Source organism: Mauremys reevesii, linkage group 6, assembly GCF_016161935.1.
Source record: "Mauremys reevesii isolate NIE-2019 linkage group 6, ASM1616193v1, whole genome shotgun sequence".
Classification (NCBI taxonomy): domain Eukaryota; kingdom Metazoa; phylum Chordata; order Testudines; family Geoemydidae; genus Mauremys; species Mauremys reevesii.
The window spans coordinates 22,147,448-22,166,880 of NC_052628.1; the positions used below are offsets into that span (position 1 = coordinate 22,147,448).

General features: G+C 38.7%; 1 protein-coding gene across 3 annotated transcripts in view; it reads right to left on the reverse strand.

Annotated features, from left to right (window-relative positions):
* The window catches only part of ZFR (zinc finger RNA binding protein), a 53,574-nt gene that overhangs the window by 6,972 nt on the left and 27,169 nt on the right, over positions 1–19,433 (reverse strand). Inside the window, exons 7-17 of one of the 3 annotated variants that reach the window (XM_039545760.1) lie at positions 19,188–19,379; positions 17,721–18,009; positions 16,517–16,713; positions 15,837–15,956; positions 15,071–15,216; positions 13,843–14,005; positions 12,400–12,605; positions 9,937–10,087; positions 7,125–7,266; positions 2,033–2,130; positions 1,122–1,217 (exon numbers count right to left, since the gene is read on the reverse strand). In XM_039545760.1, coding sequence (XP_039401694.1) covers positions 1,122–1,217; positions 2,033–2,130; positions 7,125–7,266; positions 9,937–10,087; positions 12,400–12,605; positions 13,843–14,005; positions 15,071–15,216; positions 15,837–15,956; positions 16,517–16,713; positions 17,721–18,009; positions 19,188–19,379 — 1,800 coding nt within the window. Of the gene's footprint in view, positions 1–1,121; positions 1,218–2,032; positions 2,131–7,124; positions 7,267–9,936; positions 10,088–12,399; positions 12,606–13,842; positions 14,006–15,070; positions 15,217–15,836; positions 15,957–16,516; positions 16,714–17,708; positions 18,010–19,187; positions 19,380–19,433 lie in introns of all 3 variants that reach the window. The other 2 variants (XM_039545759.1, XR_005600829.1) reach the window with 2 other exon arrangements.

The window sequence follows — 19,433 nt, forward strand, 5'->3', positions numbered from 1 at the left end:
AATAATGAAACTCTAAATACCTTTTCTTTCTGCAGAAATTTGTAACTTTATGTTGAGGACTAAAGAAACTATGAAGCTGATTCTATGCCTGCTCCCACATCACACACAGGGCCAACACAAGTGGCACACGCAAGTTCCAATGTAAGGAGTGTGTCTCTGGAGCACAGTCATAGTACCCATCACTATGATGACACTTCAGCCCAGAGGGCAGCCCGAGGAAAACAGTCTTAAGTCAGAGCAGCCTCCAAGGCTCTCAACTTCTACTGGGGACTGTATCAGCCTCTCAGCAGTCTGGAATGCTGGTAGTTTACGGAGGGCATCTTTGCCCTCTCTCCCCCTTGAGCTATGCTTTGTGTGCTGGCTCTTTCAAGAGATGCAGCACAGAATCTGGTGCTATGTTTAGTCTGCTCAAATATTATTTTAAAGCCAAATAAGCCTTAATAAAAACATTTAACTCTTATACGCTATTTTCAGTTAAGCAGAAGTGACTTGGTAAATTCTTTTATAGTCCTCCTCCTATCTTAGAACTCACTTCTTGTCCAAACAGAAACTAACAATAAAGTGGTTTGAACCATTGCCAACACTCTCCCTGTCAAAGATGGACCATCATATATCAGTACTCTGGTACCATATCTGGCAGCAGCAACAGATATTAAGGAGAGTGGTAACAGAAGGGGTCCTTAGCAAGTAACTTTTACACACAGTTTGCTCTGCAATGGTTATCCAGATACATTTGACAAACTATTTCAAACAAGTCTCAGGAAAGAAAGGCCAAGCAATTCAGAGTAAACTGAGATGAAAAATAATCATTCCTAACTTCTATACAAACTCTTAGAAGAAGAGAAAAAAGAAGTACTGAATTCTTTGGTGATATTTTTGTTCTGTAGGAGAAAAATTCTTTGGTAAAGATCTAACTTCAGAAATCATAGGATACCAGAAGTCTGGGTTCTTTTTAAAGATTTAAAATAAATTGTCTGCTGAGGGAATAAAACAAACCAAAAAACTGATTCTTGATATATGGCTTTATTTAAAAAAAAAAAAGGTTGCACCATCATTTTCTGACACTGAACTTGTAGCAACATGCTGCTGCCTTAAAGTGCGTGCAAAAGAGGATTACTCACCCAGCTTGGGAAGTCAGACCAAGTTGGTACTCTCTGACAGAGGTCACGAAGAATACGTATGATAATCACACAGGACTGCAGACCATTAGCTCTAGCCTTGAGAGCAATACAAAATCAAGTTAATAAATCCCAGCACCTACAGAAAACAGGCCACAGGTTGAAAAGCTAAAACACCACTGTTCAATGGAAGCTCAGATATAGAATAGAAACAAGTCACTCTAAAACTGTGTTCATGAGCTGCCATTTACAGCAGTATTTTGTGCCAGGGTTAGTAAACTTAAGGTGGTAGAAGTCAAAGTGCACAGGTTATACAAGAGTAATATTTCTTGATCCCCTGTACACTTTGACCATATTCATCTGTAACAATACATATATCTTTCTATATTAGAAATAAAAAGAATAAAGATCTAAAAAGTATGTACAGAGACTGAAAGGTCAAGGGAATCTGTTTGGTTTCTTTGTTGTGCCTTTGCCAGAGTGCAAAGTCACTAAACCAAACAGTTATTTCTCACCTTTCATTCCCTACACTTAATGCACTTCAAGAAATAGGAAAAAAAAGTCTTAAATCTAAACACAAAGCTTTAAACACATATTCCATTATTTAAAGCAAAGTTACTCTGCAGCCTTATGGAATATATTACAAATACACACAGCATATGATCACCCAAAGCGAGTCAAGCTTTCAACATCGCCTTCTCAATGATCAGAAAAAGAGTTTATGTCAGATCAGCAATAACTGCATAAAGCAGTTCTTCCATACTGAGCTTTCTATGATAACATTTTTCTGTTCATTTAATTTAAAGTATTATTACCATGGGCAACCTTGAGTGTTTTCACAGTTAAACATTTATATTGCAACTGAACTAGTCTCTCATAAGGCTACAAGAAGAAAGTAAAATGATGTTCCGAACCTGGAACCACTTAGCGTGGCGTAGAGCAGCCAGAGCGTCAAGGCATTTTTGCCTGTCCAAGACGTCCGGTGGGTCTTTCACCATACCCGAGGTTACATCTAAAATGGATTGAATTGGCAAAATGCAGTGAGGAATGGGTGTTTGACCAGGTGAGCAAGACACTTCCTTAAAGTAGCTTCAATGTCACACATGCCATTTAGAGTTTAAACCCCATCCAACATATCAATAAAATCCCTTTAATTGGGATTAGTATATAACCCAGTATAAAGATCAAGAGCATAATACAATTTAGCCCTCAATCTAATTTTAATGGACTGCAGATTATGCAGTAGTCTGCAGTTATTCATACAAACTAACTTGTCAAAACAGATTTCCCCTAAAATTAAATATTGAAGGAAGGATGGTTGGACACAGTGCACCAGCACAGAGAACACAGACAGAAGGAACACAAAAATCCACTTTAATGGAGTAGAATTTACAACAAACTGAGTTTGCTGAACTTAAATGGTCTCATGTTACTCTGGAACTACTCCTAATAAAAAGGGGCAAGTATAACAAATAAGTTCTGGAAGCACACAGAATCTGGTGATATCATTAAAATTTAAATTATAGTGCAAATTATTTTGCTATAATATGACTGAAAGAACGTGAAATACTCTGTAGAATGCCAATCAGTTTAATTACTTTCTACTATAATTTCTCTAATTTCTATAGCTTTTGCATCTCCACGGTGGGCATATGCACACCGTCCAATTTCATCTAAGAAATATTAAACAGCTGAAAAAGGCATATCTTGGTTAAGTCTAAGCAGGAGAAAGAAGAAAGAAGAGTAGTAGAAGCAATATCAGAATGTTTGGAAGATAAAAAAATAGATCTTGTACATTTAAGTGTTCAAGAAACGGGGTTTTGACCAAGTTATGTTGAACATGACTACCTAATAAGTGACCAAAAGGTACAATAAGCTTTTCAAATTGGTTGTCCCAACAAAACAGGCAACACCGAATGATTACAAAAGGTAGCTTCTAACTGGCTAACGGTGTACCAATGGTGTAACTCAATGATTAGTTTTGTAACATCCTTAGCTTATTATATATGAAAATGGCCTTCACGATGAGTAACAAAATATGTTGATATGGCAGAGGAGGACTAATTAAACAACACTCCATTTGGCTCATTCAGAAGAGTGGCAATATACTAAAAATAGTCTGGTGTTGGAAAATGTGACATGAGCAAGTTAGAGCACCAAACAAAAAAAGTGATATTCACTATAACACTCATGAAGCATACTGACTTGAAAAAGATTTAAGGGAAAACTGTAAGGCAACTGCCAACATATAAATGAAGGAAAAAAGTCAGGCTATTAGGATGCACCCACAGTTAAAAAGCATATAAAATCAAAAAGGATACTTTTACTCTCCAATATAATTACTAAAAATTTAATCTAGAATACTGTTTGGATTTGGTCTCCTTTTCATTGGAAAACATATTTTGCTCTGTACCAGGTGAAATATAAGAAGCCACAATGATTCCACATTAAGAATTTTTGTTGGGGAAAATTTAGATACTCAATTTTGAGTATATTTGTGAGACTGTATTTGATAAGGTGAAATGAGGAGCCATTCACACTGATGAAGGGTTCGAAGAGTAAGTGAAGACATTAAAAGTAAAATTATTTCAGTCAAGAATAGTAAACCTACAGACAAAAGTTGTCAAGTAAGGCAATCTAAGAAAGGAGCATAACATGAGTATTAGAGACAATGAATACATTTAGAGAAAAACCCATTGTAGAAAGCCAAGGGGAGGTTAAGAAATTAACACAAACTTAGGGGTCAAGTGGCCTGCGTGTATCAATTATCTACATTCTTATAACACGAATGTGCAAATAGGTGACACTGTGCAATCTTTCAGCATAATAATATACTATATAACTTGAAACTGCAATGACTCAGTTTCTAGCACTGAAACACTTTGGAAAATTCTATTATGAAATATTTACATTTTAATGCACAGTAGACAATCATACTTTATGCTGGAAACATGGATCTGAAATATGCCATGTGCCATTAATAATGGAGACTGCATGAATAACCTTGAAACTTAAAGCTATTGTGAAAGTCAGAAGATGCCAAGGCACCTATTGCAACTGAGAATAAATTTTGGCTGAAAATATATTCAAGAAACTCTTGTAAAATGTCATTGTGGATTTTTGCACCTGTTTTACGTTTCAAGTGGATTAACCCCTTAAAGACTATAGTAATTAGACTCCTAGCCTGCCACCCTGTTAACCTAAAACAAAAGCTATGTTAATTTACAAAAACAAGTACAAATTATTACCCTATGTAACTGTATTCTATAAATAACCTGAACATAAGGGGTTAATCTTTGGTTAGAAGACATGCTGTGTCCACACTATTTCCTCATTAAAAGTTAACAGGTATATCAATTTCAGTAAATTCCACTATGTGAAATACGTGTTACCCAGTCAACTATTTCAAAACTAGTGTGAACACTGCTTAATTCTAGAAGAGACAAAAGACAAAAAGAAAAAACACAAAGTAACAGTAAATGCTAGGACTATGCAACCAAAGCCTATCCTTTGTGCAGTATGGCAGGTGTGACACTGAGCTTTAGAAAACCTTGGTCAAAAATCCTTCCGATGTCTTGGCAGCAACCCCTGACAGGATTCAACTCCCTCTGCTAGAAGGCTTTGGACCGGGACTTATAAACTAAGGGTTAAAAACAAACAAAAAAAACAAACAAACCACACACACATATATAATATACTTTGTTTGCTGAGAGAAAGATTCTACAGCCAGGGTTAGAGCATTTTGAACTTATCAGATTCAAAGTCAATTCAGAGAAATGCTGGATAACTGTCAAATGCACAATAATGTATAGCACAATTGCCGTGCGGTTAACAGTTTTATTTTTAAAAATAATTCTTTTTTATCCTTTTGTCATTTAATGGGATTATTATTACACACTAAATATGATTTTACTTCACATGCAAGTCACAGTCTCATCTTTAATCAAACTGTTTCCTCCGGCAAAGCCTTCGTTATCACCTAAACTAGCTCCCACAAAGCCAGCAAAAGACTTTAAACCATTTTAAGACACAGAGCATTAGGAGCTGCAGTAAGAGAAAAAACACACACAGTTATTCTGCAGCAAATAAGCAGCAATATTCATAAGACGACCTGGTTTACTGCAATAATCTGTAGTTTAATATTCTGCATTTTCTTCTAGTTGCACATGTGGACTTTTCCGCACATCCATTTTACACTGCTCAGTGTCTTGAAGTGAAATCTATTTACCTCGTTTGATTTTGCTTCTCTAAAGGCAATATCATCAATTCAGTAGGTGACTCAAACTCAGAATGACAATTCTAGCTCAAGTCTGGGTCAGACAAAAATATAGTTTTGTTTCCTTTGGGGCATAAAATATCAATGAATTGAAAAACAGCTGTGATTTTTTTTTTTCTTCAAACACATTTATTACAGTATAAAATTCTAATGGCCACAAACCAATTTTACTGTAGTTTAGAACTGCAGTGTGGACTAATTGTAGTTTTCCACAGTACATTAAGGAATAAGGTTAATGGTTAAAATTAATCTAATTTCATAGCATCTATCATCAAACCTATAACGGCAACTGCTTTTTTTTTTTTTTTTAAACCAATTGTTAACAAGGTGAAATGGTTCACCTGGACTGAATCATGCAAAGCAAGTATCACATTTCCGGCATAATTTCAATTGCCAAAAATGAGACGAAAATGACTGGGCTTGATGTAATAGTATTTGTACAAAGCATGTATAATTGGAGATATACACACAGTTCATTAATTGTGTACAGCACACTACTAAAGATCAAAAATAAAAGTTATCCAATCCAGAGAACACATTCCAGCTTTGTTTTCTGGCGTAGGAAGCAGCTCTGACAACAAAGCTTTATTATAATTCTCTAATTTCAAAAATATCTAACATGATGAGAAGCCTCAAATATTTTAAAGGATAGATAAAACTGCTGAGATGAAATAAAAGAATTCTATGATTTTAAATAACTATATATGTATATACACACGCACACATATACATACATACACACACTTTTTTTTCCCCCAACCTGCATCATGAAAAAGTGTTAATACAGACAAATTGCCTGCTTGTAGGTTCATATTCAACAACAGACCCTGGTTTGTTATGATCTCTTTGACTACGAAAACACAGGATGAAAGGAAACAAAGTTAATTTTATCTGACCCATAGAACAATAGAACCAACCTATTGCAGACATTAATCATGCTTGTTGGCTAAAAAGCTTTTGGAGCTTTGAAAGTGTTACAGAACAGACCCTAAAGCAACACTGCTGGCACCAGTGGGATTGCACATTCACAAATATAAATCGGTTTTAAGAGCGCCAACTAACTTCTACTTTAACTCAGTGACCAAACCATTTCTTATTATTGTACTACTCTGTGTATGCTATTTGGATAAAATACTCAGATCTTAATACCAGGAGCCTGTATATTTAATAAAAGCACTCCAGTCCAAAGACCAACCTCAGACAGCTGGAAAAATTCACATTCTTCCAGACAAAGCTACAAGCACTATGAACATCAACATAACGTGTGTATATTATACGCAGCAATGCCATGTTAAAGATGTAAGTGGTGGCAAGACAGATCCAGTTTCAAAACCAGAATGTAAAGATATAAAGATTTAGTTTTCTAATATGCTGCAAAATCTCTTAGGGAAGGCTTGTAATCACTTGCTGTAAAACATTTAGTTTTCCAAATAACCGAATTTTGTAAGGGGAGAGAGAAGAAAAGACATAATTTAGTAACTTTTCCAGAAAGCTGAGGCTGGACATTAAGTTAAGGGGAAGAAGATTAATTTTTTGAACTAAATAAATGCATCATATAAGCCTTGAATTTTAATGTTCTCTAGCAAGACTGGTTGTTGAATATGTAGGGTTTCAATCAAATACGTATATTATGCCAGCATGTTGCCTTCCAGGACTTAATGTCATCTTAAACAGACTACATAAATGTACAAAAACTGGTAATATCGAGGTAACATTAACAACTTTCCAACCTCCATCCCTCATGTTCTCCTCCCGAATGACTGGTGATGTCAACGTGATAGTAACTTGCATTTTGGGTTCCACACATGAATTCAAAACTATCGCTGCTTCTGGTACTGCACACTTTATGTCATACTTCTCAGGACTTATTACCTAAATAATGAAAAAAATTGGCAGCAATTGCACGTTTAGCACTTACAAAAAACAGAGGTGGGTGGGGGGACACATTCATTCTCAGAGGGTCACAGAACTACATTATATTATATTATGCTCAATACATAATTACATGGTTTTAATCATGCAGTTTAAAAAAAATGGACTGCCATGCAGTTTATCAGGGACTGTAACTAAAAACATGTAGCAGTTGCCCCAAAAGCATTTTTAAAAGATGCCACACTGAGGAAATTCGTGCACAAAATATATCAAAATAAGAGGTCAGATTCTCAGCAGTTTTTAAGTTAAAAAACAAAACAGCCTTAAACCTGGTTTAACTAATCAATGGAGGATTCCCCTGGTTTGGAGAAACAATACAGCCCACACAGTAACTTAAAGAGTGGCCATGAGGCTATTCTAAGTCATTCCTTATTATCAGAATTATTGGCTCGTAATGACCCAAGGAAAACCTGTCAACACCATCCTCCCCTCCTCCACAAGCTGCACAGGCAAATGGCTGGTCTCGAGGACCAGGCCCAAGGTTTGCACATTTTGCTTACAGCAACAAAAGCAAACAAAAAATTCAGTAAAAGCTAGTTTTCGCAATTCATCCATAGTGCCAGCACATTATCTTGCAATATTATCCTCTCCAAGTGACATCAGAACAGAGGACAACATTGCAAACCTACGATTCCATAACATACGTAGGCTTTTGGAGTAGGTGAGAGATAGAACTATGATCTTAAGTATGAATTTTTCATTATTTGGGGATTTATGGCAGATGTTTTACTTCACATTCAGTGCTATGTATGTGTGTGCAATCTCAGAGTGAGTAATGAGGTGGGTGTCTTTTTTTAAAAAGGTATTGGAAAAAGATGCACAAGGTATGTTAAGTTTTAGTAATTTACCGTATATACTCATTCATAAGCTGAATATTTTTGGTAAAAAAATGACACATCAAAGAGCAGCGGTCGGCTTATAAACGGGTCTACATTAGAATTTGATGATTTTAAACTCTATGGAATCATTGAATTGAATATCTAATATACGGTCATTTTGTTTAAAGAGATTAAAGAGGCTAGGACTCTTCAGCTTGGAAAAGAGGTGACTAAGGGGGGATATGATAGAGGTATATAAAATCATGAGTGATGTGGAGAAAGTCGATAAGGAAAAGTTATTTACTTATTCCCATAATACAAGAACTAGAGGTCACCAAATGAAATTAATAGGTAGCAGGTTTAAAACAAATAAAAGGAAGTTCTTCTTCACGCAGTGCACAGTCAACTTGTGGAACTCCTTACCTGAGGAGGTTGTGAAAGCTAGGACTATAACAGCGTTTAAAAGAGAACTGGATAAATTCATGGTGGTTAAGTCCATAAATGGCTATTAGCCAGGATGGGTAAGGAATGGTGTCCCTAGCCTCTGTTTGTCAGAGGATGGAGATGGATGGCAGGAGAGAGATCACTTGATCATTGCCTGTTAGGTTCACTCCCTCTAGGGCACCTGGCATTGGCCACTGTCGGTAGACAGATACTTGGCTGGATGGACCTTTGGTCTGACCCAGTATGGCCATTCTTATGTTCTTATGTTTGTGTGTCCTTCATTTTAGCTACTGGTCTCACATTTAGAGTTTGGAGGATTTAGATGTATGGGTACAGCTCTTACATGTAGCATCTTCTCTAGATAAACATACTAGTCTCTTAAGCAATCTAATTATAAGGCAGAACTAAAGAAATACTGTACCACTGAATCAGTAGTTAATTTATTTATATTTAATAAGCTAGTAAATTGTGCTGTACTTGCCACTGTCGGTAGATGGATACTGGGCTAGATGGACCTTTGGTCTGATCCGGTATGGCCGTTCTTATGTTCACCTGGAGCATCTGCAGGCATGGAGCCCTTCCCGCAGCTCCCATTGGCTGGGAACGGCAAACCGTGGGCACTGGGAGCTGAGGGGCTCTGTGCCTGTGAGCGCTCCAGGTAAACAAAATGTCCAGGCCCGCTAGCGGTTCACCCTAACAGGCCAGGAGCCAAAGTTTGCCAACCCCTGAAATAAAGGGTCAGCTTATGAAAGGGTCATACAGTTTTTGCTATTTACCTAACCATCTTGGGGGGTCAGCTTATAAATGAACGGGCTAATGAACGAGTATATGAGATAATTCTGGAACTGTAGATCATTTTCACATACAGATCTTGTTCTGTAACTTCAATATAAAAATCTGTAACAAGTGAGGAGTGCATAGTAACTGATAGCAATACAGTTATTTATAATCTCCATTCAAGTAAACCAACCTATAACTGTTACCATGTATGTATATTACTTCTGTCTTTGGCACTGATGGTGGTAGTTTGGGCAAAAGGGGATTCTTACACCAACTTTTGTCTCCACATATAAAGGGACGGAGAGCTTACTACATCTATGAACTAGCACTACCTGTGAGGAGCAGAACAAACATTTCCAAGCTCTTGTGAAATGGATCCTGCTTACCCATACAATGGGTTGGAAAGACACTTTTCATGGGCACTGAATTCAGATAATCATACTGGGAAAATACTACACAACTTTTTAATGTCCCTGCTGTAAAACTGGGGAACAGTCAGCCCTACAAATTATTTGACTCCAGAAAACGTTCTTTATGGCATCTTCTCAAAAATCCAAATCCAACTTACTGCAAGTTGTTTGGGAAGACTTTCTGCAATACGGCTGAGTAATCCCTTTGAAGGCTTCTCAGCACACAGCAAAACAAGGTTGACATTTCGGTCTCCACGGAGAAGTAAGCCTTTAGCCAAAACTCCAACCCGTAAAACTCCTTTCAAAGCTCTGTGGGGAAGTGAAGTTATAGTTACAAGAGGTGCTTCAAATCATATTAATCATTCATAAACAACTTTGAAGATAAAAAGGATAAAGTAAAACACAGCACTCCACATACTCAGACACCATCGTGATGCATGCTGTCAGAACCTAGGGTATGTCTATGCTACGGGATTATTCCAATTTTGCATAAACCGTTTTTTTAAAACAGATTGTATAAAGTCGAGTGCACGCGGCCACACTAAGCACATTATTTCGGTGGTGTGCATCCATGTACTGAGGCTAGCGTCGATTTCCAGAGCGTTGCACTGTGGGTAGCTATCCCATAGCTATCCCATAGTTCCCGCAGTCTCCCCCGCCCATTGGAATTCTGGGTTGAGATCCCAATGCCAAAACAGTGTCGCGGGTGATTCTGGGTAAATGTCGTCACTCAATCCTTCCTCCGTGAAAGCAACGGCAGACAATCATTTCGCGCCCTTTTTCCCTGGATTGCCCTGGCAGACGCCATAGCATGGCAACCATGCAGCCTGTTTAGCCTTTTGTCACTGTCATTGTACTGGATGCTGCTGACAGACGCGGTACTGCAGTGCTACACAGCAGCATTCATTTGCCTTTGTAAGGTAGCAGAGACGGTTACCAGCTATAGCACCGTCTGCAATTGGAAATTGGCGATGATGGTTTTCAGTCCTTTTGTACCGTCTGCTGCCATCATGGGTGCTCCTGGCTGGCCTCGCTGAGGTCGGCCGGGGGCCCGTGGACAAAAATGGGAATGACTTCCCAGGTCATTCCCTTCTTTATGCTTTGTCTAAAAATAGAGTCAGTCCTGCCTAGAACATGGGGCAAGTGTACTAGAGAACCAGAGAGCACAGCCGCTCCGGGTCAGAGCCCCAGAGATCCCGCAGAAATGATGATGCCATTCTAGGAGATGCCCCTGCAACAAACCCACCCGTTGCTTCCCTCCTCCCCCAACCCTCCTGGGCTACAGTGGCAGTGTCCCCCCATTTGTGTGATGAAGTAATAAAGAATGCAGGAATAAGAAACACTGACTTTTTAGTGAGATAAAATGAGGGGGAGGCAGCCTCCCGCTGCTATGATAGTCCAGGCAGTACAGAATCTTCATTAGACATGAAGGGGGGGGGGGGAGGGGCGCGATGGAGCTCAGCCTCCAGCTGCTATGATGAGGATGGTTACCAAGCCTTTTGTACCGTCTGCCGGGAATGACCGGGAGTCATTCCCATTTTTGCCCAGGCGCCCCCGGCCGACCTCACTGAGGCCAGCCAGGAGCACTCACGGGATGATGACGACGACGATGGATATCAGTCATTTTGCACCGTCTGCCACCAGGGAGGGGAGGGGAGGGGAGGCTGCTGTTCAGCGCATCTACCAGCAGCATGCAGTAGACATAAGGCGACATAAAAAAAGGCGAGAAACGATTTTTTTCCCTTTTCTATTTTTTGGGGGGGAGGGGGGAGAAGGAGGTAAATTGACGACATACCCTGAACCACCCGGGAAAATGTTTTTGACCCTTCAGGCATTGGGAGCTCAGCTAAGAATGCAAATGCTTTTTGGAGACTGCGGGGACTGTGGGATAGCTGGAGTCCTCAGTCCCCCCTCCCTCCATGAGCGTCCATTTGATTCTTTGGCTTTCCGTTACGCTTGTCATGCAGCACTGTGCTGAGTCCCTGCTGTGGCCTCTGTCTATTATAGCCTGGAGATTTTTTCAAATGCTTTGGCATTTCGTCTTCTGTAACGGAGCTCTGATAGAACAGATTCGTCTCCCCATACAGCGATCAGATCCAGTATCTCCCGTATGGTCCATGCTGGAGCTCTTTTTGGGTTTGGGACTGTATCGCCACCCGTGCTGATCAGAGCTCCATGCTGGGCAAACAGGAAATGAAATTCAAAAGTTCGCAGGGCTTTTCCTGTCTACCTGGCCAGTGCATCCGAGTTCAGATTGCTTTCCAGAGCGGTCACAATGGTGCACTGTGGGATACCGCCCAGAGGCCAATACCGTCGAATTGCGGCCACACTAACCCTAACTCGACATGGCAATACCGATTTCAGCGCTACTCCTCTCATCGGGGAGGAGTACAGAAATCAGTTTTAAGAGCCCTTTATATCGATATAAAGGGCTTCGTTGTGTGGACGGGTGCAGGGTTAAATCGGTTTAATGCTGCTAAATTCGGTATAAATGCGTAGTGTAGACCATGCCTTAGAGAGAACAGAATCTGAGGTGGCACTAACGATGATGTAGGGGGAGAAACATGGGATGATTCTCTCCACCTCATCACGAAATTTTTTAAAACTGAAGACAGACATACCTGTCTTTACTGCCATCCTTCTTATCATCTCCCTCTTTGCCCTTTGTTTTTTCATTGTCAGTCATGTTGTCAGACACAAGTTTCAGAGCACGCTCAGTGATGGAAACTATTTTTTGGACTGCCTGAAGTTCCTCCTCAGTTGGATAAATGGCTGCATGTTTGGTCATTACATAACGGTCATCAGATGAGTCTGGACGACGCAGAGGCTACATTGAGAAAAATGTTATGGTAACTTTACTTGAATTTTTAAAATACAACTTCTAGTAAGAATACTTAATTAAAAACAAAAACCACTGAGAGTGCTAAGTGACAGCATCATAATCATAAATAAAACCTGACAATTTAAAAGTAACAAAAAATAAAAGTTAAGGACATAGTAACTTTAAGACTACTCAAGTAAACATGCATGCAGACGCTCCCCGACTTACGCAAGTGTTCTGTTCTGGAACACCTTCCATAAGTCAAATTTTGCATAAGTCAGGGACGTATACCCGACAATTACGCCAAAAAAAACCCAAACACACACCACTTACGGAACTTTTTCCGTAAGTGCGGGTTTGCGTAACCCGGGGAGCGTCTGTATAACCAAATATAAGAAAGGCTGGAAGAATTAGATTTTTATTGGTAAATGTAGATAAATGCTGAAAATACACCCCCCCCCACCCCCGTGATGAAAAAAATAGCTCCATCCATTCTAAATTTGCAGCTAGGCAAAGAAAGAAAAAAGTCTGTTGAAAACTTAGTAGAGTTTTAAGGCTACTGACTTATATATATGGACATGTGACAATTTGTGGTTTAACTGCTAAAAAGCTTTAACATTTTGAATTCCAATGCCTACTCTTATTAAATTATTATTGTCTGACTAACCCCGTAATTTCCTGCAACAATTAAAATTTAAATCGATAATTAAAAATGGTTTAAAATAAACTGATATTATCCTTTGAAATTATAAAAATCAAATTCTGTCAACTCTGCATATAAGGAAATGCATTGTTTATCAAAATCTAACCTTAACTTTTATCCTCTTTCTTCTAAATAATGTAATTTTTGTTGTCTTACTGTTAATTGGGAAATAGTTAGATATTTATTAATCAATGAAATTATTTTTTGTAAAGTATTTATTTCTGTTTCTTGAAAATAATATTGCATATGAATATTAACTCATGGTAAATTTATGCAGGTAGACTTGCACGTGAGGCTTTTCAACATGTACCTTTAAGGTGCTCTTATATTGACACTTAATCCAGCAGGACTCTCAGACAGACCCTTATACCTGTACAGAGTCCCACTGTGGTTTTTTTTTCCACTTTTCCAAGCATTTTATTAGAGAATAACCTTGAATCAGATTAATGTAGTCATACAGATGGCTAAGATCAAATATACCTAAGAACTATGCCTGATTAGCGACTTTAACTTTTAAATTTTCCAATTTAAGAAACTTACAGCTGGTCCCTGGGGCTGAGGAGGCATTCCTGGTCTGACGCCTAGCAAGCCTAGAGGTCCTGGAGGACCATGAGGATATCCTCCATCAGGTATTCGGCGACGGTCATCCCAGTGATGCTGCTCCTCCTCCATCCTCCTCCAGTACATGTCCTCCTCATAGCGTCTGAATTGTATGAATCAAAGTATGTTCTTTACATAGCAAAGAGCAGTTTTCAATTCTTCTAAAAAATTATTTGATACTATTCAATAGCTCATCTTTAGTAGTCAGGACCTTGGGAGCTCTAAAGGTTAAGTAAAAAGGGATAGTCGCACTAGAAGCAACCCCTACTCTTAAATACAAACAATTTTTAACAGACCCATATTCCTCAGATGGATCAAATAAAAAATGCTCAGAGTTGTACCATGGCCCGACTGAAGACAAAAGGGTTTAGAGTCCTCAACGTGAGCATTCATCAGGAGGTAATTAAATAGGATGGAACCAGTGTTCCCTCTAATTTTTCCCCACACATGTGCAGAATGAATTTTGCAATGTGCACCAATATGGAAGTGATGTGTGACACATTACCTCTCTATTGGTGCACATAACAAAATTCATGCGACGGGGTGGGGCAGAGAGTTTCGGAGTGTGGGAAGGGACTCAGGGCTGGGGCATGGGTGGAGCCAGGGATGAGGAGTTTGAGATGCAGGCTGCCCCGGGGCTATGGCAAGGAGAGAGGACTCCACCAAGCTCACTCTCTCTCCCCCAAGCAGCACCTGGGCTGGGAGGGAGCGGCACCTCCCCCCAGTGTGACAGCTCCAGCGGAGTTGGGCCGGGCGAGGGGCTCCTCTCCCCACTGCAGCAGTTCCAGCAGAGCTGGGCTGGTCCAGGGGAGGGGCACCTGTCCCCAGCTGCGGCAGCTCCAGCGAGTGCACATAACAAAATTCATGTGGTAGGGTGGGGTCGAGGGGTTCAGATTGCAGAAGGGGACTCAGAGGGTTGGGTTGCGGGGGGATGAGGGCTTTAGCTGGGGGTGGGGCAGAGGGTTGGGTTGAGGGCCTGGGGTAGGCCGGGGCTCCGCTCCCCGGCAGATCCTGAGGGGCTGGGCCGGGCCAGGGGACCTGCGCAGCCCTAAATAGTCTGCTGTGCAGCCATGCAGCTTACAGGGAACCTAGGATGGAACCCTCTTCAGGTGACTTCACTGCAGCTTTTGTTCAACTCATCTGATACTTATAATATTAGACACGTTACCTCATTTCCATCCTCCAACGTTCCTCTTCTTCTCGTCTTCTCCAATATTCTTCTTTCTGCATCTGCTTTCTCATCTTCTCTTCTTGAATTTTTCTTGCTCGGATACTGGGCTTTACTTCTACTTGCAAATCTGGATTTACTTTTTTCTAATGTTTCAGAGAGAGAATGAAATGTTGGTTTTACTTTTCATTTCACCCTGGCTTTAGGAAATTTACTCTTTATAGTATTTTTCTACCATGTCGAACATTAGTACTTTAGAACACAAGGTTTTGGTTAAAACATGCCATTTTAATAAATCATGTTTTCAAGACTAGAATAATTGAGCAATGCCCAGAATTAATATAAAATTAAGAAAATACTTCCACAAATAGAAAGTTTCACTCTTCCTATCACCCCAAGTAAGTCAATGTAAAGAAAAGTGTTGTGTAAAGTGTAGCCCAATGCTAATCCTGTACTATTGCTAATTCATAGCAAAAAACATGCAAGGACCTACCGTAGCTTTAATTACTACATTTTAGTGTTTCCAAACACTCAAATAAAGTGTTGCTTAACATTTTCATTAAAAAAAACCAAAAACTCGCACATATCACTCTTTAAGCCACCATATATCATCTTAAAATACACACCAAGAAAGATGAATATAATATTTTTCTACCCTTTTACATTCCATTTGGGCGTGGTAACCACTAATCTTGAATCTAAGTAACAAGTTACTACAATTAAGGTCTTGTAAACTTTAAATACTAACAGCAGTATATCAACTAACTTTATATTGAAGCCTGTGCCGCCTTCCTTTTAGATGCATCTCCTTGGCATTAGGATCATTAAAGCTGCACTCACAAAGTTTGCAGTGAAAGCGGATCACCTTCCCTTCATCATTCCGTACCTTGGAAATAAAATAATGTTGTATTAGTTTTTTGGATATTAAACCCCGCCCATAAATTTACCTTTTCTACAAATTAACCTAATTTTACAAGAATCTTAATTATATCCTATTCAAAACATGTTAACATATTTACATACATATATTTTAGTATGCACTTTAAAAGAGGTATTGTCAAGATAAGAACTGTCAATCATGATCAGATCCCCATTGTGTTAGGTACTACACGAAGAGGAACACATGATTCATACCCAGAAGAGCTTATCATCTTAAAAATATAGTTGGTTTATTTACTCCTTAGATTCAAACAAATACTTAAAAAAAAAAAGTGGAAAACCTTTTTTAGTATATTCAACTTAAACCCTGGATCCTACAAAATTTATATACATATGCTTACCAGAATGCATGGTAAACAGTTCCACTGACTTCAAAGGTTCTGCTCACAAAGTGTGAATTTAAGCACACGCATAAGTCTTTTCAGGATCAGGATCTTGCTTTATAATTCTGATTAACACATTTTATTTAACCAAACAAGTATACTAAGAGGGTTTTCAGATTAATACCTCCTCCACATAGTCATGGCCCACTGGCTGCACATCACTCTGCAAAGCAGCAAGAGTTGTTGGAGTCACTGGTTCTGATGCCGTGTCTGGTTTTACTTCCTGGGTCTGCACAACAGCAACCAAAGGAGTATTCTTAACATTTTCTACTGCTTTCATATCTTCCTGTTTACTTCCTGTTGTCTGTAGCTTATTACCACCTAAAATCAAAGAAATTTAAAATGAATTGTTAATTTTGGTAGAATAATTATATGCTTACAGAGTATGTACATCTTAAAGAGATTTCATTTGCAAATGGCAAGATTTTGGCTAGAGTACCTTCATTTTTTCAATTATTTTTAATAAATTTAAACACCATAAACATACAATTAAACAGAGAACAATGTAAAAGTTCAGTTATAATCAACATTTAGGGTGGGTTGTTTATTTTTCTTAAATAATGTAATGGTACCCAAATGTTTAAAACTGTTGACCAAAGTTCTCCATTTTTGCAGTAAAGACTTAGTAGGCCTATGCAATTTAGACTTCTATTAAATCCAGCTCAGTGTTCTGCAAGCAGGAGGCAAGATTGAAAGATTGAAACCAAAAACAATGAGGAGAGACCATGGTTTTTGTGGATACAAACTAACACGGCTACCCCTCTGATACTTGCAACCAAAGAAAGGGAGGGGGGAGGGATAGCTCAGTGATTTGAGCATTGGCCTGCTAAACCCAGGGTTGTGAACTCAATCCTTGAGGGGGCCATTTAGGGATCTGGGGCAAAAATGGATGGTACTTGGTCCTGCTGTGAAGGCAGGAGACTGGACTCGATGACCTTACAAGGTCCCTTTCAGTTCTCTGAGATAGGTATATCTCCATATTAAAGGTATTCAGATGAGCAATCTTTTTGCTTTCAGAAGTAACCCACTGTAGAACTGCTTTCATAAGATACATTTTTTGCTAACAGGATTAAAAAAACAGAAGGCATACCAGAACTGCATGTTTATATCAAATAAAACACATAACCCTCAATGCTGCCAACACTTATGCACTTGACTTCAAGGGGATTACTTTATGTGGACAAAGTTAACATGGATCACTCACGTGCATAAAGTTATGCATACGCAGAAGTGTTTGCAGCATTGAGACCGTAGAGACTAGATACATATAAATTTTAAATCCTTATAATAGGTTAGATTTCAAAATGAAGACTGACTTCTGTACTTGCCAACAAAGTTTATTTTCGGTGTAGATATTTTCTTTACAGGTATATTAGCAGCGACTACGGACACTTTGCTGTTGGATGCTGAGTTAATTGGTGTGCTTGCTGTGGGAGTAAGAATTTTCACTGCAGAAGATGTAACAGAGGAGTTCACAGTGCTGCTGCTAGTTGCAATATTTGAGGCAGAGGCAGTCTGTTTGGAAGCAGATGCAGCTGTTGAGGAAGTAGACTGGGTAACAACGTTTGGTTCAGTTGAAGGAATGGGCTTCCCAAGTTTTGTGTGCAACTTAACCACCTAGAACCAAAAATAAATAAATAAATAGGCTCCTCATTAAAAAACATTAACCACTTGGTTTACATTTTTAAAAAATAATATGGCTAATATCCTTAAAAAGTTGATCTGTACGTGGGGAAAAAAGAGTCAACTTGTGCCAATTTTTTGTTTCTTTAATGATTTATAAATAAAAGTTTCAGTCCTCTACACTTTTCTCTGCTTGCTTTTTACGTTAGAAATATTGGCCTTATCTATCCCAGAAAAACTCCACAATGACTGGTCAACTAGTGAAAACATGACATCAGAGTCAAGAGTCAAAAAAAAAAAAAAAAAAGCCAAGAAACAGAGATAGTGGAGGGATTTTTAGTCAAATTGTTTAAGATTTCATGTGCTCTCTCCTGCCTTCCATGCCCCTTGGTGGGGAGCTTACTAAATTATTTTAACTACTATGACTGATGAACACTTTGGAGAACAAAAGTCTTTAATGAAGATTCAATAACTCTGCCCCATCATTTAAAGTGAGAGATTCCACAACACAGACAGAGACTGACTTGAGCAATAACAGGTCTTTCAGCAAATGACATTCCTGATATTATGTACAGTAAAAAACAAGCAGGAAAACAAGTACTCAGGTTTCCTTTATATATCATATAAAGTCCTTTGCAGGACACCTTTAAAATACAATTAAATTTCAGTTCTCTGACAGATAGGATTTAAAAGAAATATTGACAGTCTCCAAAAAAAGAATAATTTAGCGCTTAACAATAAAAGGTACAATATGGGAAGTGAGGGTGGAGAAGGGGATAAAAACGGTGGATTAATCTTAGAAGTTTGAACCTCAGAGTTACAAACACCAGAGTTATGAACAGACTAGTCAACCACACACGTCATTTGGAATGGGAAGTATGCAATCAGTGAACAGCAAAGCCAAAAAAAGTAAAACACAAATGCAGTAAAATACTGTGTTAAACATAAACTAGAAAACGTAAGCTAAAAAAATAGAGGAAAAGTTTTTTAAAAATTGACTAGGTAAGAAACTGTTTCTGTGCTTGTTTCATTTAAATTAAGATGGTTAAAAGCTGCATTTTTCTTCTGCATTGTAAAGTTTCAAAGCTGTGTTAAATTAATGTTCAGTTGTAAACTTTTCAAAGAACCATCACAATGGTTTGTTCTGAGTTATGAACAACCTCCATTCCTACCTTCTGATGTTTAGCTCCACGAATATGGGCAGCATATGCATCTGCTCCTGTACAAGACACATCACAGAGCTCACAGCGCAACTGATTCTGAGTTCCACGAGCAGAAGTACTGCTGCTGCTAGTGTTCTGAGATGCTTTTAATGCCGCTTCTTTCTTTTTGTGTTTCTGGCCTTCCAAATGTTCTTTATAAGTCTATTTAAAAATGCAGTGAAAAAGCATACATCCTCAATAAATTATTTTTATTAC